At 32.0% G+C, this 26,343-nt stretch overlaps 1 protein-coding gene across 1 annotated transcript; it reads left to right on the top strand.

Annotated features, from left to right (window-relative positions):
• The first annotated feature begins 981 nt into the window (after positions 1–981).
• LOC141446583 (facilitated trehalose transporter Tret1-like) lies at positions 982–24,957 on the top strand. Its single transcript, XM_074113124.1, has 11 exons — positions 982–1,128; positions 4,676–5,010; positions 5,949–6,224; positions 8,403–8,705; positions 8,843–8,951; positions 9,072–9,368; positions 16,268–16,605; positions 16,692–16,967; positions 20,538–20,843; positions 21,741–21,849; positions 22,445–24,957. The coding sequence occupies exons 1-11, from the start codon at positions 1,035–1,037 to the stop codon at positions 22,744–22,746; spliced, it is 2,745 nt and encodes a 914-aa protein (XP_073969225.1). The 5' UTR covers positions 982–1,034; the 3' UTR covers positions 22,747–24,957.
• Positions 24,958–26,343: the final 1,386 nt, after the last annotated feature.

The following is a 26,343-nucleotide window of genomic DNA, read 5'->3' on the forward strand; positions in this document are numbered from 1 at the left end:
GAGGTAGCCTACTGTGTCGTTGCTCTTTTACTTTTATCTTGATGTTTTGTTGAATGAAAAATAAATAACTAGGTTTAGTATCAAAAAAATGTGCATAATTTTTTTGGCTAGGGAACTCATACATTTGCTAGATGCATCAATTTCAAAACAACTTACTTTAATAAGAGAAAATATTGTCCTCTATTCAAAAATTGTTTTTTGAACTAGAATACTTTGGAAATTTTGGGGTTCTCTTAAGAAACTCGCACATGTTTTTTTTTTTAAACCACCATTCCACAGTTATGTATGAAAAATTTACTTCGGATTTTCTGCAAACTTGGAACTTTAAGCCATATATAAAGGTTGAAAGGAAAATTTTGCTGGTTTCAGGTGTTCTTTTAAAAATGGTTTAACTTAACCAATAATTCCTTCAATTTATTCCAAATGAGCCCAATTAGCATTAGCCAATAATGGCCATCAAGAAACAAATCTATTTATTCCATCATTATAAAAATTGGGTCTTCTGGATTTAATTCCGGATTATACAAATGCCATGCAAGTATATCCTCATTAGTGAAAGTTCCACCAGCGAGAAAATTATCTAAATGATTCAAATATTCGGATAATTCCATTTTTGGATTGGTACCAGAGGGTAGGACTTCTTGGTGCAAGAACAATGGTATTATGCTTACAATTAAGACTTGGAAACCCGCAGAGACCCAAGATCCTTGAAGAAATGGCTAATATAACTCCCTCCCACAGGTTGCAAGGTGGATTATCTTTGAGTTACCATTAAAAAGCGTTTGTAACTGACATGGTCACAAAAAAAAAAATCCTGTGAACAATAATGAAATATTAGCATATTAGATGAGTATATTCTGTGCATGTTTTAACAGGTGTTTGTTCCTTAATACCAGATTAATGGTGCAGATAATGGGATATAGTCTGAGTGTGAAGATACAGGTGAATCAGATATAAGTGGGGGGAAGGGATAAGAATTTCATTTAATAATAAAACACCAAGATAAGAAATTTTGAGGATGCAATCATGCAGTGATGAGCTTATTTCCTTGCCTAACCATGGAAGGTAAGGTTCAGGAGGCAGTTGCATCTGGTTCCAGGATTAGATTGTATTTCGCTGTTGCCGTAGGTAAGTAAGAAATGGAATTTTTTCATATTTAGGTACTTTGAATTAAATTTTTTTTTTATCTGTCGTCACTATTTCAAGAAAATATTAGTGAAATTGTGAGTTTTTGAATTTAATAGACAGAAAAAGATTTTGGGTAACAAAATTTAAAGAATAATGTAGGAGAGATAATGAAAAAAAAAAACAATTGAAAAGATTTAAACGACTCGTCTTTCAGTTTTCAGATTTCAGCAAAAATTTTAGTATTAGGACAATACGAAATGTTAGTTTTGTACGATTTTGCATCTTTGATTTTTTTTTCCACAACAAGACAAGTATTTCTTAGGACAAGGTCTACGCAATGTTGGTGTGTGTGTCTTAGAGAGAAATAGATCGAGCTAAAATAATTTCTTCATATTTATTATTCTAATGCTCCTGGTAAAACCATAATTTCGAAAATTTGTAATTAGCGTAAGAAAAATAGTGTTCCAAAGTCTAAACCAGACTTACTGTAGCTTATTAGTTACTTATCTCTTTGCAAACATGATGAGCATTTAATTTAAAAAAATTGAAATTGCTACTTTAGTTGATAAAAAAAAAAAATTAATTAAATAAATAAACAATCTCGATTAAAATTTTCCATTAAAAATTTTAAAAAATGGGACGAAATAGGCACTTTTTTCCCCACATACTTTTCAAGTACATAATGCATTTTATCTTTGGAAAAACCACTTAAAGGTCAGAAGAGAAATAATTGTGTTTTATAAAATAGCAATATTTAATAATTTTCCCCATTTTTATTTTTGTTCCTATTTTCCTTATTTTTTCCAAATTTTTACAGATAAAAGGCACGTTTACAAGAGAACAAGTTTTGCATTTGAACGCCAAATATTCAGTTGAAATATTAAATAAATATTTAAAACTCTTAAAACTATTTAAAATTTTTTTTTTTTTTGTTATTGTCTTCGAGGAAGTATTTTGATTGAGAAGTTTTCATAGAAATACGTTTTGAATTTTCTCAAATAATGGCGTCTCAGATAGGTGTATTGGAGTTTCGTCCTTATTCTCACCATCGCTTTCTAGACCCAGTTTCTATTAGTTACCCTTTTAAATCGACAATGTCCTGTGAGGAAATCTGTCAGACCGAAGAAAAGCTCCAGTCTCTCTTTGTACTCTTCTCTTTGGGGGGAAAAATGTTCAACGAAATTTTTCTTCTTGATCATTCCGCCCTTGTAGAAGTTTCCACCCTCTGCTGCTCATGACCTTTCTCACATCAATCGCCCTATCCTAGTCATTCTAAGGGCGTTTTTTTTTGCTAACACATTTCATCAACTAACAATAGAGGCACTAATTCAAGAAGCACAACCATACTGGTTGGGGGTAAGGTCTACAATAGCACAATAGGCAGGCCTGCTCAAGTCATCGCTCCGCAAGGCCATCTTAGTATAATTGGGGACCAGTTCCCGGGGGGTTCTCCGCTGTGTTTCTGGACGCCACAAAAATCACGAGTGGCTATACTATCAGTTGCTTTTATGCGGCTGTTCCAGAGGGGCTTTCAGGTTTTTAACCTCTTCAATTCCAGTTCTTTTTCAGTCAATCGGATCGTAGGGGACATTGTTCTGATAAACGGCATAACTATGTTTTTTTTTTTTAAAAAATATTTTTTTTTTAAAAAAACCACAGAGATGGTGAATTCAGTAAAATTCACCTTAAGTGTTATTTATTGCTACCATCATGGTGAGGCGGCCCTTAGCAATGAACAGGGCTTGTTCACGCGGAGAGAAAGTATTTGAGTAGAGATAAAGATAACCATAATAATAATAATAATAATAAGGGAAGGGGGGAAGGGATTAGCTATGAGGTTAGCATACTGGACTCCCACGCGGAGGTCCCGGGTTCGAATCCAGCAGCTGACCCTTAGATTTTCTCTTCCTAGGAGCTTCTTACAGCTCACTGTCCGGTGATGGACAGTGTTGTCTGTAACGAGAGAACACTGTCCGGAGGCCGGCAGTGCACTGGAAAAAGCTCCGGGCGCTAATGACCTCAGCTGTTGATGCGCCAAAAAAAAAAAAAAAAAAATAAGGGAAGGGGTGAAGGGATTAGCTATGAGGTTAGCATACTGGACTCCCACGCGGAGGTCCCGGGTTCGAATCCAGCAGCTGACCCTTAGATTTTCTCTTCCTAGGAGCTTCTTACAGCTCACTGTCCGGTGATGGACAGTGTTGTCTGTAACGAGAGAACACTGTCCGGAGGCCGGCAGTGCACTGGAAAAAGCTCCGGGCGCTAATGACCTCAGCTGTTGATGCGCCAAAAAAAAAAATTAAAAATAATAATAATAATAGGCGCTAATGACCTTTGGCAGTCGATGTGCCAAAGAAAAAAAAAATTATAATAATCCAAATATGTTTATTGTGGAAATTTTTTTAATTAATTTCACTTTATAAACATTTAAATTTTTCAATTCAATACTGTTATTAAAACTGATCACTTGAATATAATGTTATAAACAACTTCAACAGCTATTATACTGGATAATATACACTTGTAATCAATCTTCAAACTTCAATTTTTTTCTTTTATTTACACCACTCACGTTTACAGCAAGAGTCTCCTCATAATCACTTTCTATTTCTCATCTTGTAGACTTCCAACCATTTTCTCTTCTAAGTCTGACCTTCTATTTCTTGCTCGTCTGATCTTTTCTGAAGGAATCCATTTTCTGGAGATATTTTTTTGGAGGTATCATGTATATTACTGATAATTCTCTTAGCTGGTCGTGGATATTCACATTTTTTTCTCCCTTTTTTCTCAAACTGCCCTTGCACTTCTTCAGAAATCTATTTCAACTGTTTTCACCTGACTGATAAAACTTTTTTAACAGTTGTCCTCGTTTTGAAAACCTTTAATTTTCGCAAATTCCAGAAACATGAAAATAATTGTATTTAGCTAATGGTCTTGTTGAATGTATGTATGTTTACAGGATAGCTAAAAACGAGAATACTTAGGTTTTCTGAAATATTGTATTCAGTTTTGGTATTTCTTCAATTTAAGATACTAAGGTTTAAATCGGAATCCATTAAGCCAATGTGCGTTTTTACCTAAGCGAGTTTCAGTTTTTTTAAAAGAAATAGTCCCTACGATTACCTTTAACATCGTGTGCTATTCACCCAACTAAATACATTTCACTTTCATTTTAAAATTTTCTTTTAGTTTTTATAAAATTATTTTTGTGTGGAGTTTACAAGCCATTACAACTTTAAGCTTGAGTTATATTTGTTGCATATTCTGTTAACCATTTCTTGCTTAAAGTTTGAACCTATCTGGGTAAATATTACTTACATGTAGTAACTTATATTTAAGTCCAAAGCTTTTTATTATTATTATTTGTTGTCTTATTTTTTTTAATGGTTAATGTTTGAATATCTATTGAAAATACGTTTAAGTCCTCAGCTAGATAATATTTTTGATTTTGCGGTGCCTGCCTTTACGGCTCCTTAATTTAATGTATATGATCTACTTATATTAAGAATTTGTTTTTCTTCTTAGTACAGTTAATTTACTTTGTTTACAGTGAATCTACTTTATGTTGGTGTTGGCTGTGTTATGGCATGGACTTCTCCTACGGTTCCCAAGCTATCAAAATTTATAACACATGAGGAAGCTTCCTGGATTGGCTCGTTATACTCACTGGGTGCAACGTTTGGTCCAATTATAACATACCTAGGACTGGACAATATTGGACGTAAAGGAACTTTATATATTTTAGCCGGATGTTATATTATTTCTTGGATTACGTTAGCTGTATCTACTAATATATATGTAATATATGCGGGTAGAATTATTGGCGGAATTGGCGTTGGTGGCACGTTCAGCTGTGGTCCAGTCTTTGTTGCAGAAATAACGGATGTAAGTCAGATCATTTTATCTTATCTTTATGATGCTAAAATTTTATTCGTAAGGCAAAAAATATCATTCAGAAATTAAGATACGAGAAAGAACGAGTAATCTGTAACATCAGCTGAGTAGAACTTGCTCGATGTTGTCAAACATTTAATAATATAAAAAAGGATACTTTTAATCGATTTATATTTTAAAACATTATTATATCTCCCTTCCACATAAAATACCAATTCTGTTTGTAAAGAAAGTTTGCTGAGTCTTTAACTACGACCTTTGTAAACATTGGGCTAGATAAAAGATAATTAGAAATAGTTTGCGACTTCGGCTTTAACTCGTTTGTGGAAAGGAGCCTGAAATTTAGGGGTCGTCAGTCTCTTAAATCAAGTATTTCAGGTGCTAGCTGCAGAACGGATACTGGAAAGTGGGTTATATTATTCTTCTAATCATTTCAATGCACATTTACATTTCATAGTCCTAGACGGAAACACGTCTTTGACGACTCTCATGAACTGTACTTATGTGCACCAGTCTGGGATATCAAAACAGATTAATCGGGGGATTTCACTAATGGTTTATTTGGGCCCTTTTTTTTTAAATTTTCTATACAGTCTGTATTGCACAGACAGCGAAATTGTATAACCAAAACTAATTCGACCAAAAGAACTATTGGGACATCCCGAAATATCTAGGTTTATTCATTTAGAATTTAAGGAACACCTGTGAAGTGTTCAGTGTGTAAGTATGAGAGTTTTGCGTTTGGGTTGGGAGAGTCAGAATTTTGCTTGTATGTTCGCTAACCTCAAAAATAGTTGTGTACCTCAGTTATCTCTGCAACTCCAGTAAGGATAAAAGCAAATAGTTCAATTAAATATTTTAAAATGACTTTTATCCTATTGTTTGTTATTTTATATAAATTCTATACCTATATCTTTTTACTGTTTCAGGACGAAAACAGAGGAATGTTGGGCTCTGTAACGCAAGCAACAATGGCTATTGGTTTTCTAATGGAATACTGTATCGGCCCCTACACCACTTACTTTGTCTTGACAACAATCTCAGTAATACCAATTATAGTTTTTATTGCACTATTCTATCTAATACCGGAAAGTCCGTACTATTTATTGATCAAGAATAGAAAAGCTGAAGCAATTGAATCGCTTAAATGGTACAGAGGCGCTGACCAGTTATATTCAGTGCAAAAGGAATTAACGAGCATTGAGGTAAGATAATGTTAGAGTTAATTATTTTTTTTAAATTAAAATTTTCAGTGTTGAAATCATAGCAGGTTCTATTTTGACGAAAGTGGTGGATTTTACGAACTGCTCTGGTGTTTTTGCGAGGGTAAATTGGGTCTGTGGTTAACTTAACTCTAAAATAAAAAAAAATTTCTACAGTTTTCTAGCCAGATGTCACAGTGGATCCACTGAACTTGGACATAACATCTTACGCCTGTTTATCCTTTGGTTTAATACATTTCCTTCACTGTATATTGCTTTTGGTGAAGGCCTTCTTAGTGGCTATCAAGTCTAGTTTCCTTTAAACAATATCCTTTTACAAAACATTAAATCAAGTCCCTTTTTTGGTACAAACTTGTAAATTAAAAAAACAAAATTAATTACGTGCATTTCGGTAAGAGATAATCATGTGAATATTCAGCCCCAGATCTTTACTTTTATTTAACCCAAAAATAAAATTGATTATGAGAAGTGTTCAAGATAATAAAATTTCCGTTCTTAAAATTTGGTACGAAAAAAACCTTGAAACTACATTCCTATCTATGTATCACTTAAATTATAATTCACGTGGTAGCTATTTGTTCGTTTAAACTGATTAATTCTTATTAATTATAAGTGTCTAGCCTAAACTCTTGTACATTAGCTATTTTTTCCAATCTCGTTTTGCCACGATTAAAATTATTCCTGATAATTAACACATTTAAAATTGTTCATCGAGTGTGCTGAAAAACGTGTAAACTTTTTTTTTTGTAAATTTCAAGTAGGAAGTTTTTATTCGATCTTGAATGTCACAAGTGTTAAGTAATTTTGGTTGTTTTTTTTTTTTTTTTCAGAGTAAGTTGACATCTTAATGCGAATAAGTGAAAGTAATTGTGTTTTTTTTAGTCGTATTACGACATCAGGTGCTGTCAAAGAATTTCCTCGAATATCATTAAAAAATTGTTTAAATTATAAAAAAAAAATATGATAATAATTAGTAGCGAGAGCTGTAAATTGCACATATGCTCATTTATGGGCAGATAAGCTAATTAAACCATTTTGATAACGTTTAACAATAAAGAGTATAGAAGAGTATATGCTACTAAGCTCTCCGTATATTTAATTAATTTTACAAATTAATATCTTTTAATTAACCCGAATTATATTTGTCACAATTTATTGTACTAGATATTAATACCTTTTATGTAACATCACGAAGTTTATTAAATGGCAAGGCCGTTTTGTGCTGATTGCCGAAATCATGCCTACAACTTGTACAGTCACATGTAGAACTATAGATGGCTGTAGGTAGTTCTAGGTTATAGTATTTGAGTTTAACTTCAATTCTTAATTGTCATTTAAGTATAAGTATTATGAGCCAACTCTTAACTTTGAAATACAATTAGGTATTAATTATGTAAGTAAAATTGTAAGAAATCGGTCGAGCAGAATCGCCAAGTTTTTAGCAATTGTTTCATGTTTTTCTTTTGCTTAAATTGCTGTAAAAGAGTCATGTGAGTAACTCTGATTTATATTATTTCTTAACTTTATTACTATTTATCACTGATTGATAGATGGACAGAAAAATTTATCGCAAATATATTAACAGAAATAAAACATGTGAATAGTGTGATTACTGAAATGATTACAACAATTATCTGCTAGGAGATTGTGACTGCTATTTTGACAACAAAATATTTTACAAAATTAGGGATGGTAAATTTAAAACAAAAACAAATATATAACAATTAAATCAGGCTGTAAAAAGAAAATGAAAACAAATCTATTCAATTTAAGTAATTGAATTGTGGAGTGAACAATAGAATGCTAATTACATACAAGTTTTGGGCTAGAATTGTAAATTAATAATTAAAATTTTCCATGAAAGTATGACCCGGATATTTTGATATACCCAATATGCCAGCCAATTAAAGCCATTCAGAAGCAGAATTTCTCTTTCTGAATCGATCTTGGCAAAGAAGTTCTTTCTCGTAAAATCGACTATTTTACAATGATCCAGAAAATGAAAAACATCTTCAATGACGCTCATACTACATATGTATACTGCGTTTATAATTTCTACCCTGAATTTACGGCTTATAGTTTAGATCAAGCAGTTCTTCCCTGATTTTCACAATTAGTTAGTGATGGACAGTTATTGAAATAAAAATTGTAATGTTCCAGGAGAGTGTTGAATTGAGAAAGAACAAAGTTGGAATATCTGGACTCTGGCAACGAGGCCCGAAGAAAGCACTCCTAATATCACTGTACTTGCTGATTATACAACAGGGCAGCGGAAACAATGCAATCATCAGTTTTGCCGAGTATATCTTTGAAATGGGTCATATTGCCGTTACGGGTTCAATGTGTGCCATTATTGGAGGTTTTACAAATCTTGTTGGCGGTATTATGACACCGTTTGTTGTGCGTAAATTCTCCATGAAGACTTCATTTCTAATCTCAGCATTTGGAGTTGCTATAACATTGGTAAATTTTGTTTGTAATGTTTTAGTGATTTTTTGTTCAGTTCTAATGTTAGTTTGTAAGTTAGTTTTAGCTTATCAGTAAATGATTTTTGCTCTATTTCACATCAATTATATTCAAACAGTAATTTCTTGTTCCAGGGTCTCCTTGCTTTGTACTTTTATCTACAATCGTCTGGGGCAGACGGTGCTAAAGTTTGGTTTCTACCACTTGCAGCTTACATTCTATTCAACATATTTTTTTGTTTGGGTTAGTAATTTAATTTGAAACATCTCAGCTAACTGCACCCTTTCCATCGCAAGCATATTTATTGAATTTAATTTTTATTTTAGTCTAAACACAAATCAAAATAGTTTATTTTGATTTCAGGTTGTGGCCCACTTCCTTGGCCAATGTTAGCGGAAATGTATCCAATAGAAGTGAAAAGTATGGCGTCATTTGTGTGTGGAATGTTCTCCTGTTTATTTGGTTTTATTGTGATTGAAGTAACGGCTGAATTTCTAAACTTGGCCGGACCAACCACGGTATTTGCATCGCTTTGCCTCTTTATAACATTGATCACTTTTGGTGCTGTGTTTTTGGTACCGGATACCACAGGATTGTCATTGTCTGAAATTCATAATTATTTGGCCACGGGAAAACGACCGCAAAAATCTGAAGGTAATTGCTAAATGTTGTCGAAAATACCCAGAGGCGCACCTAATTTTTTATCGAGGGTTTCGATAACTTGGGAAGTAAATGCTTTACTTTTTTTTTTCATTTTAAAACTATTCAGTTTCATTATTTATTTTTTTCCACATCAAAACTTTTCTAATTCAGGTAATTTCTGAGATAATGTTTACAAAATAATTTTGGCTATAAAATAATCAATAAGTGGCAATTTCTAATAAGTGAGTAATTACTTTAAACTGAAGTTTTGGTACCAGAAAACCTCTTAGGAAAAAGAGTTAGGGCCACAGGATAAAGTGCTAAGCCGAAGAGTTGTACCTCGGTAAACCTAGGAAAACTATCCACAGTCTTTCAAGCAGATATTGTTGCCAACTTAGAAGAATTAAGAGTTGGTTGGTTTCTGTGGTGATTTCATTTATGCTGCTGAGATAATCTAAAAGCACTCAATTCCAGAGTTGTCATTTTCTCAGGTATCCAGGTGGATTTTTTGGATAACTAATCCTACAAAGCAAACTCAAGGCTAGTGAGGGTCTGCTTGGATATACTGATGAGTGACGGTGTCCGAGTATTGAAGATCCGGGGGGTAATAAAGCAAAAGTATTCCCTCGCAGGTATTGCATCATGTATGGCAAAAGTTAAATGTTAAATAGTGCAAACAACAGAACGTATGTACGAATATCTGCACAATATAACAATATTCTCCTCATAAAGTAGGACCTGGATTTCCTCCTATAAGTTTTCGTCATCCGTCCTGGCCTTTGTCCTTGAGGCTGCGACCTTATCAAACTAATCTGACTAAGGTCCTTCTTCATTCAACTAGCCATCTAAATAGAGGTATTTCTTGAATTCTTTATCAATGCTGAAATTTCTTTAGTCTGGATTACAATAGATTGTTATATGAAAAACTTTTTCTGAAGGAATGATTTCAATCTTTGGGTGTGCCACAACAATTAATCAGCAAAGAATCTCAATTTTATTAGACAAAGGGACTGATTTTCCTTTTTGAAGAGCGAAAGATAAAAAGACGTCGGTACTAAGCCTTATTGATCGTAGTATAATACTAACAATCATCAATTTCAATTTTTAAATATTAATGAATTAATTATAAATGATGAGTGGAAGAGTTTTCGGCAATGGCCAGAGAAAGTCTTCATTAAAAAAGTGAAAAATAAATAAATGAATATAAAACTTTATTGATGTTCTACGTTTCAGGAACTGTACATGCACTTCATCCGGAGTTTCTGGAAAACGATAATAGAATCCCCAGAAGCTACTGATGAAGAGCACCCATGGTACCCAAAACGTAGAGCACCAATAAAAATTGTTTTTATGAAGTCTTTTTCTGGTCATAGCCGAATATCTTTCTTTTTAATTTAAGGCCTGACAAGTTATGAACCAGATTTTTTAAAAAAGAGAAGTTTTTAACTGAGAAATTCTGAAATAATTTACGCCAAAACTAGTGTGGTTAGTCCCATAGTGCTAGATAATATCGTTGATTTTATCTATAGTAGCACGCATGATTATTGTTTCCCTATCTGGTCTCAGACTATATCGTACTTCATCATAAGTTGATTAATCAATTCGGAGTAGAGATTTCGATTTCATTTCTGTTTCTGTCACGTACTAAACTTGCTGATTACAGTCATTAGCAGCCAATTCAAAATGGGACCAACTTTGCACATTATGAATATACGTATTTAAAATTTCTTTTTAGGGCTCATCTTTGAAATTCTTTTGCATAATGCAGTATTATTATTTTTATAAGGGGAATGCTTTTTTATTGTTTTAAAAATATTACATCTAACATTCTTATTTGAATTAGATAACACATTTGCATTTTTTTTTTTAATTTAATATTTGTGATCTCAAATAGTTAGATAATTTAAATAAAAATCTGTAAATATTACTAATGACTTTCAAATGGATTCATAAAAAGACAAATATAAAATAATAAATGTGATAATGAGTTAACTTGCAAACAAAACTGTTTTTTATTCATAGCATTTTATAAAAAAATTATTAAAAATAAATTGAGCAATTTTTTTACCTTAAACTGTATCTTTTTTAATTTAATATCTCCCCAAATTGACTATAATTGACTCATATTGACTATAATCTAGAAATTACGTTGGTGAAAGCTAGTAAGAACGTAGGCTAGGCCACAGCCTCTAGCTTAGGACTACATTTTTTCTAAAAAAATTTTGTAATAGTAAGATTGTAACTAAAAAATTATAGAAAAAAATTAAATTATTTGTTATTAATAAACAAAAGAAATTATAAATCATTCTGAGTAGGTGTAACACTGTCTGAATTTAATTAAGACGCAACCATTATGGGAACAAAAAAAGGAAAATTGGGTAAACTTTGGTTTCCAGGTAATAACACAATTTGGGTGGCAGTTGCAGATATAAGAATATTCTTTTAAAATATGTGTTCAAATTTTTTTACATCTTCAATTCTCTCCATAAAACAGAGATAAAGACCACAAATTTAGACGAAGTGGAGAGGTATCAAGTATTCTTAAAGAAGTTATTGTAAGTGGTATATTTAGCGGGCATTTCCAGGCAAACTCTACCAACAAAGTGTTTTAATCAAGAAAAAGCAAGGAAATTTATAGTTTATTAATTCGAACTCCAAAATTAAATATCGAATAAAATTATTTAAATTCAGCAAATATTTTAAACAATATTTTTCGAAGGATTTCATAGTATTTCAGAAAAAAAGAATGAGTAAAACATAGTTTCTTTTTAAGCCAGCAGATGCCACTAGGTCCCAAACAAGAATTGGAAAATTCAACAATCATCGGTGGAAATAATACCGAATTTATTCAATGGAGAAAAGTATTTCTTTTTTAAATAAAATAATGGATTGGTTTTTAGTTTTTTATTCATTTATATATATTATTCAGCTACCTTAAACTATTATAGTTTTCTGTAAATTAAAATAATAGATGCGATTAATAATTGAATACATAAATATTCATTCTACAGAAACAGATTTAATCTTTTACTGGTGCAGAATTACAGAGATTTTCCCTGAACAAACCTTGACAATACATTAGTGCTAGAATAGAAAAGCTGGCTGGTTTTCAGCAAATTACCTGTGGTAGTCACCCACAAAATGTAATAAATTTTAAATAGTTGCTTTAATGGTTAAAGTTCCATAAAAGGAATCTTAATAGAAAGGTTTATTATCGGAAAATGAGAAATATTTGTTTCGAAGAGGAAGAGTAAAGGGGTCTGACTAAGCTTTTTCGAAAGAATAGAAATCTACGATTTGTGCAAACAGATGGATCTAGTAACTAGTGTGTGGTACAAGTTCTGCTGAGATGTGCGACCGTTTTGACAATAATGCTAAAGGGCAAAACTGCACCGAGGAGTCCTTTGTACATAAAAATTCTGTCGGATTCGGAGACCTTGATCAGGGGCTTTTCTGGATTCATTCGAGGAAGTAGAGGTAGAGGTGCTTAGCCAAAAAAAAGGCAAAGATGTAAAGCCTACCGAAAATAGGCTAGACCAGGTAAACTAGGATTCGTCTGAAAGAAAGTGAGATACTTTCTCTAATTGCTAATTAGAATGGAATAGAAGTTGTGACAATAAGTACCACAATGGGAAAAGCCTAGATTTGGTGTGAAATATTGGATCAGATTGAGTAGGTTCCTGAATCGGAACTAGCGGCGCCCTTTGAATTTCTCTTTCTTACGAAATCCATATGATCATTGATGGACAATATTTTCTGCAATAAGAGAATGCTGTCGGCACGGTATCGGAAACCGATAACGTGACATATAAGCGGCAAAATGTCTGCTAAAGAACTGAGTGATTCATATTTTGGACAGGACAGAAGGTGCACCAACTTTACAATAACAATGTAAAAATTATATTGCCAATAATGTAAATAATTTTTGTAAACATTCAAATTATGTAATACACAATTATTATAATTGTAAAATATGATCCACAGCCCTGAAGATGGGCTAGTTCTAGTTCTAGAATAATTGGCATTATTCTTTTCTTCATACTGAATTAATGAATAACTCACCAAAAGCAACGAACGATACCTTTTTTCCTAGTTACTTAATTAGAACTTAATGAAGCAAAAGTCCATAAAACACAAAACCGGCTTCATATTATAAAAAAAAAAAGAAGTTGAACAACTTAAGCAGCAATCAAACAAACTGCTACAAAAGTTAAAGTCACAATGTGAAATTGAAAAATCTCAGTATAATTATTGCACACTACTTGGCTCTTCTTATCAGAAATATTCTCAAGTTATTGGAATGGATCTGTTAAACAATTTTTTTTTTTTTCTAAATAATAAGAAATATTTCATTTTTCTCCCATAATCTGCACAATATGACATATCAACAACTATTGACCTTCAATTGTAAAAAATGTCCCCACCTAGGAGGCAATTCTTTACAAGCAAGTGCTTTTTCAAATTCCTATTATTGTTAATTTTTTTCCATTTATCATCATTAAGTTATCTAAAACAAAATGTATTTAAATATATAAAACTTGAACAAAGTGAATTCTATTTTAAATGTTTAGTTTGTGCTGTTGACTCTAAACTACAGTACTTCTTTTCAAATTTTATTATTTTATTTTTAAATAATTAAAAACTAAGAAAATTTAATTGAGTTCATTTAATTAGAGTGAGTATTATTATCAGTTTTATTATCATTAAAATTTGGGTGAGGTTATATAAATATTTAGTTAAAATTTAATGATGAGTAAGGTGGTTGCAACTGGCTCTCTGCTCCACAGTATATCGCATCCGATTCCTACGAATTCTCCCTTAGACTTTTGCTAGCGACGCGCCATTCACTCCAGATATTCTGATCCTTTACTAGTCAGCTGCCCTAGTCATCTTTTTTCACTTAGAATCTTGGCACACAGAGCTTATCAAACTATTGGCTGATCAGAGTACGTACATCATCTTCACCATTAAACGACATACTCTTCCATCTGTGTTCTTGTTCAACAGTCCTACCTGTATCATCCGAAAATGTGCGGTATTCGCAATGCACCAGACAATATTTGGGAACCCCATACAATACTTAAACGTACTGAACTTTACTAGTGACCCTAATTTAAAAAAATGCAACAAACTAGCATTACAGAGTAAATGACGTTTATATCTAGCCCTTTCTTGTACCGATATGTACTTAGGGATCTGTATCTATACGGTACAGCGAAACGTTCCTACAGATACAGTCTCAAATTCTCTGCCATATTATAAACGTTCCCTTCTAAGTTAGCAACCAAACTATCCATGAAGACCTCAACATTCTTTTTATTTTTGAAGTTTCTAATTCTCGCAGCGCTAAGTTCCATCAAAACTTCACACTTTAATATTATTGTTGCATTTTCTTTTTTTAATTTTTTTTTTGACCTACTAGTCCATTGATAAAATTCATCCCTGGATCATTAATGTTCTCGCTTTATGCTGTGCTCTAGAGCAGTTATTAAAAAATATTCAATTTAAATTTAAAAAATAAAATACTTATTTAACACGTACCTAATTATACTTTTACCCTCTACTTATTTTAATATTATAATTAATATAAATGTAACTAATTTACTGTTCATTATTTTAGGTGACTGAATTATAGTTTCAATAGGATGAACAATTAGTGCCAGTTTCAGTCATTATAAACTTTATTATGCCGAGCTTTCGACCTAGGGACTAGGTCATCTTCAGGGCTGTGGAACATATTTACAATTATATTACCAATTAATTATATTACAATGAATATGTATAATGTAACGAAAATTTAGAAAAATATTTACCTAATTTACAATATACTGTTTTACATCATTAGAGGGTTGATGTGTCTTGTATGTTCATGGACATTGTAAATTAGGTAAATATTTTTCTAAATTTTCGTTACATTATACATATTCATTGTAATATAATTAATTGTTAACACACTGTAAATATGTTCCACAGCCCTGAAGATGACCTAGTCCCTAGGTCGAAAGCTCGGCATAATGAAGTTTATAATGACTGAAACTGGCAATAATTTTTCATCCTATTGTAACTAATTAAAAAATAAATAAATAAATAAATAAATACTGTTTTCCATCTATTCTAGAGAAGGTGGAGCTGCTTGACGTAAAAGATAATATTAATTCTCAATCTCTTTTTACTGCTTCTCAATCATGGAATTGAATGAAAAAGGTTTACGACGTTACTCGTTTCATGATGTAGAGGTTAAATCAAGGAAGAACTTATACTTTGCAGTTGGATGTGGTAAGTATTGTAGATTGTGAAATTATTCTGTAAAAAAGAAATAAGCTGTAATCCAAAGCTTCAACCTACTGTTGCTTTTGTACAAAATGAGTACCACAAAAAAATTGTTGGCAAAGTTAAAAAAAAAAAATCTAAAAGAAAACCATAAATTGGTCCCACAAAAGTATTACTTACTGTTGGTACTTATAGTGTCACCATGATTAGGAAATTCAAAAGTTGGAAAGAGTGTCTAAAGCCCAGGTATGATCAGAACAATAGAAGCTGCCCAAGCAGCAGAGTACATAAGGTCTCCAGACAACGTTTCTGTCTCATTCATTCACTGAGGATTCATTCTTACTCGCCAATGTTACTTTACTCGTCATTCGGCTTAGCAAAGTCGTTTTAGTGATGATAGTTTATATTTAGTTTACCCCAGTTAGTTATTTCAATGTAAGGTTGTTATTGAGATAGTGTTAATGTTAACTAAAATGCTCTATTTAACCTGCCAGCTTTCTTAATCAAATCTAATTTGATTGACACCAGATCATGCTGGTGCCTATCAATAAATAGCTACTTAAGTCTTAATTCGTGGCTGTATATTGAAATTTATAAAATTTATTTGAGACGATTTTTTTAAATAACATTGTTATTTACACTTGCAGTGAACCTGTTATACGTCTGTTGCGGTTGTGTAACAGCATGGCCTTCACCAACAATACCAAAATTAATGGATATATCCATAAACGCGGATCAAGCATCCTGGATTGGCTCTTTATTTTCTTTTGGTGCAGCATTTGGTCCAATAATAACAGCACTTTGCTTGAATACAATTGGCCGTCGAGCCACATTATATATTATATCAACATGCTATCTAATATCATGGATTATATTGGCTTCATCAACGGAAGTATATGTGATTTATGTGGGTAGGATTATTGGAGGATTTGGTGTTGGCGGTACATTCCCAAGTTCTACAGTCTTCATTGCTGAAATAGCTGACGTGAGAACTAATTTTTGCCTTAAGTTCCAAAAAAAAAAGACGTGAATCTTCCTTTATTTATTTTTTTAAAAACTTTATTCTTTCAGGTGAAAAGCAGAGGTGCAGTTAATTCTGTAAATATGTGTTCTTTTGCGCTGGGATTGTTAATTGAGTACTGCATTGGTCCGTACACCAATTATCTAACCTTAGTAATTGTATCAGCGATTCCAGTATTCGTTTTCTATTTCGTATTCTACTTCACCCCGGAAAGTCCATATTATTTAATAATGAAAAGTAGAAGAACAGAAGCAATACAGGCAGTAATTTGGTTCAGAGGAGGCATCAAATCTCACATTGCTGATCGACAGTTGTCAGATATACAGGTATCTAAATTTTAATTTAGATATTTCTAGCCTTTATAATCGATTAAATAATATCATTTATTTTTCTAACAGCAGCGTTTTTAAAAACTGGAAAATAAGCCTGCTTATTTATAGATCTTTAAGGCTTTCTGGAAAGCTCTTCCATTCTCCAAAGCCTTTGTGCCTTTTTGGAAACGTAAGTATATTTGCAATTGAAGTGGTAGAACAAATATAATGTAGTGTTAGAGCAGCTCTTATCACTTTAATAAAAGAAATAGTTATGGTTGCGAGAGACTTGTAAACAGACTACGAATTTGTGAGAAGTAAAAGGGACATTAATTACTGCATTATCTTTTGAAGGAAGATGGACACATCTATTGACATTAGGAATTACCAATTTAATGCGACAGGCGTTTACCAACTCAACCAACACTTTAGTAGTGATGCCAGCAATCACGCCTCGTCTATGATTAATAAATATTTAATCACACGCTAATTTAGCGATAGAGTGTAAACCATAGAAGCCAAATCGTTGGAGACATTAAATTTATAGAACTGTTAATTATTTAACCAGTTAACTGTTTCGACCTTGTTGGAAAATGTGTCCCTTACGTGCGTCGTACAAATATAGGCGATGACGAATATATTCGTCAAACACAGAGTATTTGATATGAAATTTGGTTACAATGAAATTACTTTTATATTGTTTTCGTTATTTATTTCATGAATATTTATTCATTTATTTATATTAACATAAATAGGAATCAAAAACATCAAAAATCCATTTACGAATCTATTTTAGTTTTAACCAAAATTGCAAAATTAACTGCCGATGGACATCAGGGCCGGATTTAGATGAAAAGAGGCCCTAGGCTTTACTTATGAGGCCCTTTCACCTCCCATTTTTAAGTTTGTAAATTACATGAGAGATAATAAAATACATCACTACTGTGATATATATCAATATGTTAAATGAAACATGTTGTTTCATGTTGAAACATTCTACCAGAGCTTAGTAGCATAAGGCACGTCAATATTTGCCATAGCAATCAGTGAACGTATGAACCATACTTTGGTGCAATTTAGTATATATTAAAACGAACAGACCCAATGAGCCGAACGCGTTGATCATAACCAATACATTTTTATATTTGTTTATTAGTCATAAGTGAAGAATTTCACCTTATTTTCGGTTCAGTGTTTTAGTGTTCACTGTTTTTTAAAATAGTGTAATTTTAATTTTGCTAACAATTTGAATGTAGGCCCCTCTTGATCTTGAGGCCCTAGGCTGAAGCCTAGTTAGCCTATAGGTAAATCCGGCCCTGATGGTCACTACTGAAGACGCATGACGAATATACTCGTCATAACACAAAATTTTACACTTTTTTCATGTCGAATATCTTCGTTATAAACAGTTAACTGGTTATTATAGATGGAGATAGAATATTAATTATATAAAAATGGATAGAAACAATTAATTAAACCATATTTGTATCTGGACATAACGTCAGGACGGCTCAATACGATATGCAGATACCCTTGAATAATTTTTTTTTTTTGGACTTGGTGTATATTGGACGATCAACTCCGAAAGTAAAACGACGAGGATCAAGCGGTGAGAGTAGATGAGGGCTTGTACGAAAAGTGTCTATTATTCTACAAAGAGTAGAACACAGTTGGAGTATAGAGCTGGTGGTTCGCCACGTAGGGCACCATCCCGAAATTCACCTACGTTGTTCTACAGGTATTTGGCATTGTCCCGAACTGCCCATTTTATCCCAATCCATTCTTGCGGTCTTCTTAAGGACAATAAAGTAAGTCTTGGAAGTCGTAAATAAGTTTTCTATTAATTTATTTATTTTCTAATATATTTTTATTTTAGTATTTGTGTTGTATATTTATCATTTTTTGACTTGTTTTTTTTCAGGTATTTTTTTGTTTATCACTTTATAATTTTCTTTTTGTTTTGTAATTACATTGTTTATTTTTTATCAAATTTTTCTTATATTGTCTAGGTTCGTACATGTGCCCACACCGTAATGTTTTTGTGACATTACAATTTTTTTGATATAATTGAGCGGTCCAATTCACTGTAAACTGTCATTAATGTTTGACTTTTTTTTGTTAAGTAGTCAGCTAGTTTGGCCTTTTCAATTATCAGCATTTAATATAGGAGCTGTTACCTTCTATTTTGAACAAACTCTTATGTATGTATCTTGTAAAATTTTATTGATATTTTACAACAATAAAATTTTGAAAGTAGAAAGAATAGTTGATGTTGATCATAGGAAGCCATTTAATGAGTAATAACAAAGTTGACGATTAAACGAACGCCTTGGTTTTCGAGTTTACGACAATTTCTTCTAAAACAATATATAATAGTTTTATATATATATATATATATATATATATATATATATATATCTACAAATTAATGTAAATTATAATATGTTCCACCATCCTAGAGATGTTTGTTTTAGTCTGTGGCGACCCACTGTTGGCACGAGACTGCCTCGGGCTCCTCCGAGGCGAAAATGTGTTTTAGTTGATTTATTTCTATTTTATTTTATTTTTATTCATTTAAATATTATACACATGTTTTTGTCAATATGACACATGTGAGTTTTTCATAAAACACCAGGAGCTGTTAGGAAGTAAAAAAAATAGATTGTATGTACTAAGGTACAAGAAATACAGCCTTAAAGATACATATTTGTGGTTCTTATTTTACGCATAACCACAAGTGGTTCAACAACTTAAAAGGTCTATGAGAGCCCTGCGCCTGGCACCGACGGTCTGGCACGCCCGCCAAAAACCATTTGTTCATCAACAATTGGGAACCTGTTCGCATGTTTTCCTTAGGATCGACGCGCACAGGTCCCCGCTGGCTCCGCCTTATGAAGGTCCATATCCCGTACTCTCACGAACTGACAAGACCCTATGTATCGACCGACGGGGCAAAAGTAAAACGGTCACCATCGACCGGGTCAAGGCGGCCTATGGACTGGCCACACCAGGCCTTGTCATAACATCAGTGGCGCCAGAGCCTACCCAGGTCCAAGAGAAACAACTGGGAGCACACCCGATCGACACCACACAGAATCACGCTACACGATTCGGGCGAATCAGCAAAACCCCGCAGCGCTATGGTACGCAGCGCTGCTAGGAAGGGGGGTGCTGTGGCGACCCACTGTTGGCACGAGACTGCCTCGGGCTCCTCCGAGGCGAAAATGTGTTTTAGTTGATTTATTTCTATTTTATTTTATTTTTATTCATTTAAATATTATACACATGTTTTTGTCAATATGACACATGTGAGTTTTTCATAAAACACCAGGAGCTGTTAGGAAGTAAAAAAATAGATTGTATGTACTAAGGTACAAGAAATACAGCCTTAAAGATACATATTTGTGGTTCTTATTTTACGCATAACCACAAGTCCATAGGTCGAAAGCTTTGCAATAATAAAATTATAAAAATTATTACAAAAATTGGCAATAATCTTTTTCGCCTTTGGATTATTGAATGTCACCAAATTAATAAATAATAATGAACTGTACTCTACAATTAATAATGTTTTATTTTCTCCAGAAAAATGCTGAATTGAAACTAAAATTCAAAGATGGATTTAAATTACTTTTCCAAAAAGTAACCCTCAAAGCACTTCTCATATCTTTTTACATATTATTAATCCAACAAGGAAGCGGATGCAATGTAATAACTACTTTCGCAGAGACTATATTCGAAATGGGACATATAGCCATATCTGGTTCTATTGTAGCCATAATCGGTGGAATTACCACCTTATTCGCTGGAATATCAACTCCTTTCATTGTGAATAGATTTTCTATGAAGAAAACATTTGTGGTGACCTCATACATCTTTGCTTTAACTTTGGTAATTGATTATTATTAATTATTTTTTTCAAATTCAAGTTTTGAGTTTATAATTAAAGTCTTAAATTGTAAATTTAGGCATAGAAATAAGAAGAAGAAACGAAAATTGGTGTAACTTAAATGTAATGTACAGTCACAATAATTGTTTTACAATTATAAGAATTAAATATTTAAGTAAAATTTGAAATTTGAAAAATCAGTTGCATGCATGTGCCACATTTAATTTATAAATTTTATGTTTCTTGACTTTTTACCTTAACAAAAACTTACAATTTAAAATGTTGAGTATAAGGGTTGATTAAACGCCAAAAGGTACACAAATCAGCAGTACCCAACATTTCATTAATTCTTCATTGATATTATTTAAGTAATATTAATTTTCATTAATATTTTTTAGTATTTATTAGATGTCACAGACCCTTGTGCTGGCCATTTTCATCTACAAATATTTGTTCAAGTATTTTTATAGTTTTTGATTTTTCGGTATAAATTCCTAGTTTCAAGGATAATTTTAATTACATAATTAGTGGCAAAAGAAAATTGTGTCTGTTAGCACTCAATTTTTTCTCAACCCTGCAATTCTTTACCTACCCAAAATTGTGACTTTTTTCGTGGTCTTATTACTTATCACTTCTCGAATTCCCTTATGAATTAACGATTAAAAAACCAAAACGCGATGTTTAATCGTTCAATGGCTGTTAAAATGTAGCGTAACTACGCTACTTGCCATCCTAGAATTTTATTTACCATAATCCCATTCCAAATACTCCTTCTTGACAGTCTTTGCATTTTAAAAATAACCTTTTATGTACAAGTGATTGATTTTTTTAAAAATTTCATTAAGTGTCTTAATAATTAAATAATGTTTTTAAAAAGTTAAACTTAAATGTTTTTTTAGGCACTTCTTGCAGTATATTTCTACCTAGAAGAGTCTGGATATGACGTCTCTCAACTTTCTGCATTACCAGTTCTGTCTTACATTCTGTATTCCGTGTTCGTTTGCTGGGGTAAGTTATATGAATTGGTGTAAATTTTGGTTAAGTTACTCGTGTCTGTTCTTTATTGATGAGGTAAGATCTCTTGACTATTTGAACATCTATAATAATTTCTTTTCTTTGTAAAAATAGAAAAAGGCTTTTGCTTGAATTTTCATTTTTATGAAAAATCTTTTTTTTAGAAGATGTTCTTTTACGTCTCATGGTCTTTTCATTTTAATCGAACCTTCAATGGAGCTTACATCTTTGATTTTATCCGTTGTAACACCGACTGATCATCGAAGGTAGATTAATCAGTTTGGATGTGAAGACTTCGACTTCACTTACTGACTTCTTCACCCCTTATACTTCCTGAAACCGGTCAAGTACACAATAAACCTCAAAGATATTATCCAGCTCTGCGGGGACCTAACCATAGTTTTTTTTTTTATTTCAAAAATAATGCTACTTGAGGTTACCTTCAAAGAAGGTTCTACTTGAGGTCACCTTCTTTTTAGTACAAATTTTAAATTTCAAGAAAATCTAAGTACGTGAATTAAGGTAAGAGAAAATTATATGAGTGTTAAAACTAAATTTGTTTTATTTAAAATTGTATTTTACTTTGCAGGTACTGCAACGGCTCCTTGGGCAATTGTATCAGAAATGTTTCTACTTGAAATAAAAGGCATAGCCACCTGTCTTTGCGGTATTGTATCTTCACTGTCCGGATTCATTATTATCGAGATCTCGGCCATAGTTCTAAACAGTGCAGGACCGTCCATTGTGTTCACATACTTCTGTGTATTCACCTTGATAGCTATAACTGGGTCTATATTTCTAGTACCCGACACTACTGGTCTTACATTGCAGGAAATACAAGATTATTTAGCTACAGGTATACGTCCAAATAAATCTGAAGCGATATCTTGAGGTGTTGCACTTATGTAAAGGTGATTTACGAGCTATTAGTCATTTTAAGGATATTACTGAGCCTAGTCGCTTAAAAAACTGAATTGCAAACACAAACACAATGCACTTGGGACCTACAAGGTTAATTGATGATGCTAATGTTTCGGGGAATGGCGAACATAAGTGAACTTTAGCTCACCACAACGTTGCACTCTTTTTAAGAACCCATTTAACACTTGACAGACGCTTTCATTCACCATCTATCATTAAGAAAACTTCATTGCGTGGAATTCGTCGCAAAAATTTGATATTTAATTCACGAATTTAATTTACGAAAAGATTTTATAGGAATTGAATGGTCATCCTATCACCGTGTAACCGATGATTTGATGTGGCACTCTCAAAATGGAGCACTTTTACAGCCCTACCTACCAGATTAGACGTGAAATTCTTCGGAGTGTCTTTAGGTAAAACTTGAAGTATAGTGTTCAAATTGGACTTGAACATAATAATATTTAAAAAAAAATGATTACAAAATTTATGAGGTTACATAAAATTTATGAGGATAAAACTTGGCAAAAACGGTTTTTTTAAATAGTTCATAAGCTGATAAATTACTACTCGAAATTCTGAAAAAAGGAAGCTTAAATTCCAATATACTTCGTTTATGCAGTTAACTAAAAGCTCAGCAAATCATAAGTTCAGCAATTGTTACAGGTTTAACATTGTTAGCGTGGTTAATAAATTAAATCTTATACTGAAAATTGTATGATGCAGTAAACATAATTATGTGTGAATCAATTTCAGCTTTAGCAACAAAATGTCTGAGCATTTCTTACATAAGTTAGAACTAAATTGAAAGTTTTATTTGTTTAAAATAAAAAAAAAAAGAGATGTGCCTTACATTTGATCCTGTACATCAGTGGATAGTCTCTTGCGTTAATAATTTTTAACTTTGTTAAGAAAAATTAACAATCCGAACTAAATGAACACTTATTTCAATAATTATTACAAAAAAAGATTTGGGCAAAAGATCTTTTATTTCATTCAGTTAAGCTATATACCATAATTCAGTTAGTACCATCTAATCTTTAATTCAAAATATACCACAAGATGATCGACTCCACTTAAAGAAAGAAAACTAGTAGTTCTTAAAATCACCACTAGAGTTCATTACTTACTAGGCAATGAGTTAACTGCACTCGGCACTTGTTATTAAAATTAATTACAACAGCAATAATAATCCACTTGGAGATGATTCCAAGCAGATCATCCAAGGGATAAAAAAAAATGAATTTTTTGTTCTCCTCTCACTCAGACAAATAGAGATCAGAGATTGTGGATATGTAAAAAATGTTTTGTTTTATGTTATAATGGCTTCTACAGCGTATGTATAAATAAACATATATTAGCTAATAATAAATAATATTGTTTTGAAATTGTTCGTCAATCTTCAATGTACATCAGTCTAAGGGGTGAATATAAGGTGGTAAAATTTGGTTTTATTATAAGAGTATACTCCTGTGCATAGGCGTCGACAGCCTCCAAGCCACTTAAAGAACTTAAACGAATGAAAACAGTAACATTTGAAGGAAGAACTATTTGTATTCATTAGAAAATAATAAATATTTATTTTTTAAAAAAAGTTTGTAAAGTTTTTGAAAAATATTTAAACAAAGTAGGTAATCTTAGTTATCCAACACTCTCTTTATGTTCATTCATATTGGCAGTCTGTTTAAGAATTGAAGTGGCCTAAACCCAATGTCTATAATAATGGCCTCGAGTAGCAAGCCCAAAAGTAAGGTACTTTTTTTTGCTAAGAATCATCCTCTCCGCCATATTTTCTTCTTTGTTCACACTACTGATACCTGGCTTCCTCATTAAGTCTTGCCAAATTTCGATATAGCAGGGAAGGGCTTTAGACCAAAACGATTCTAATCTTAATTCGTTTAACCAATTGCCCAATATCTTTGTGATGATATTTGCATTGATTTATATGTTTACATATGAACAGCTCGTTGTTGTCTCGTTAAACGTTAATTATAATAATTTCTTTCATAATTAAAATATTTCACTACTGAAGTTAATGGAAATAATCTTTGAAAGTTTCATGCCTGTCAATGTTCTGGATTGTTCAATTCTTCTCACGTATAGATTACCTTCTTTAAGATCATCAATAACAAATAGGTCTTTTTTTTTTAGAGTTAAATACAAATATTTTTTTTCAAAGTTCTTCATTTTCCTTCAATTATTTTGATGCATTATTTTATTTCATTTATTTTTAGTGTAAAGCAAGGCATTTTAATCAAATTTTAATATAAATCATAACTTTGATGGAATAGTTTTCCTGGATTTACAGTAATTTATCCTATTTACTCAGATCATTCATTTTCCGATTTATGGTGGAGCTAACTGCACGTATATATATGGTCATTTAAGGGTTTTTTAACAATTAATTAAGACCCTAAAATTGCAGAAGTCGATTAAAGGTAAGATGTAAGCACTACAAGCGCCTAGCAGATGCTGACATCTGGTGTGAATTTATTGAACTTACTGCACTAGAAATGTATTTACTACTTCATAAAATATTGAAAAATAAATACCACAAATACAAATAAATTTATTTAACTAAAGAGACTCTTGTTCTAAAAACTTGACTTTTTAAAAATTAAAAAAAATCCTTTCAAATTATAAAACAAATAAATGTTAAACTGAAAGTTTGTTCCAGCTAATTTTTTCAAGTTTTACTTAAAATATTTCCATATTTTTATAATTGTAAATATTAAATAATTTTTTTTTTCTTTACACGCTTGTTTGTAATTTTTTTCAGCATTAAAATAAGAAAACTGGAGGGCTGAGAAACTAAAAAAAAACAAACTTTTTTTTGAGAGAGAGAGCTCAGAAAAGGCAACCACTTGATGGAATAAAACTTAAGCTGTTTGAAAATACTTCCCATGTTGAACGGCATTGCCATTTAATGATACAAAGAACTAGACAACACTACGAAAGGAACCCAAGAAAACAAAATTAATTTCTACCACCTAGAGATATAGATAGATTTAGCTCACTAACAATTCCTTAATTTCGTTGTAGAACCTGAATTCGGAGGTCTTGATCGTCTAGATTCTGGTCTCTTGGAATTGGAAACAAAGCAGACATGTGGAGTTATGCTCGGACAGAATAAAGGCTTAAATATAAAAGGAGGGTACACTAAATGCACCGTTTATTGATTTTTGACAAATTTAAATGGATTTTTTCAATAATCTCTATTTTTTTCTTCATACACTAAATAAATTCAAACTAAATGTTTTTTTTCGTTAACTCTTTTAAAGGATGGAAAATTAACGTCATTTCCTTCACAAATCGCATTTTCTTCTGTTATTTCTTATGTAATTTATATTTCTAGGCTAATTTAAAATTTTTACATGCAGTTTCAAATATCATGGACCAGCATTTTTAAACACGATATTAAGTCCGGTATTTGGAGGAGTTCGTTAGGAGAAGTTTTGTTTATATAAAATTACAAGATTCTCCACTGCTAACTAGATAAATAACCATGCTACATTAATGGTAAATAATATAGAGACCCTTGAGCAGGGTGGAGAGACTGTATCGCAT

The sequence above is a fragment of the Rhodnius prolixus genome, unplaced genomic scaffold, assembly GCF_049639745.1.
Source record: "Rhodnius prolixus isolate KJV_2025 unplaced genomic scaffold, Rpr scaffold_7, whole genome shotgun sequence".
Classification (NCBI taxonomy): Eukaryota; Metazoa; Arthropoda; class Insecta; order Hemiptera; family Reduviidae; genus Rhodnius; species Rhodnius prolixus.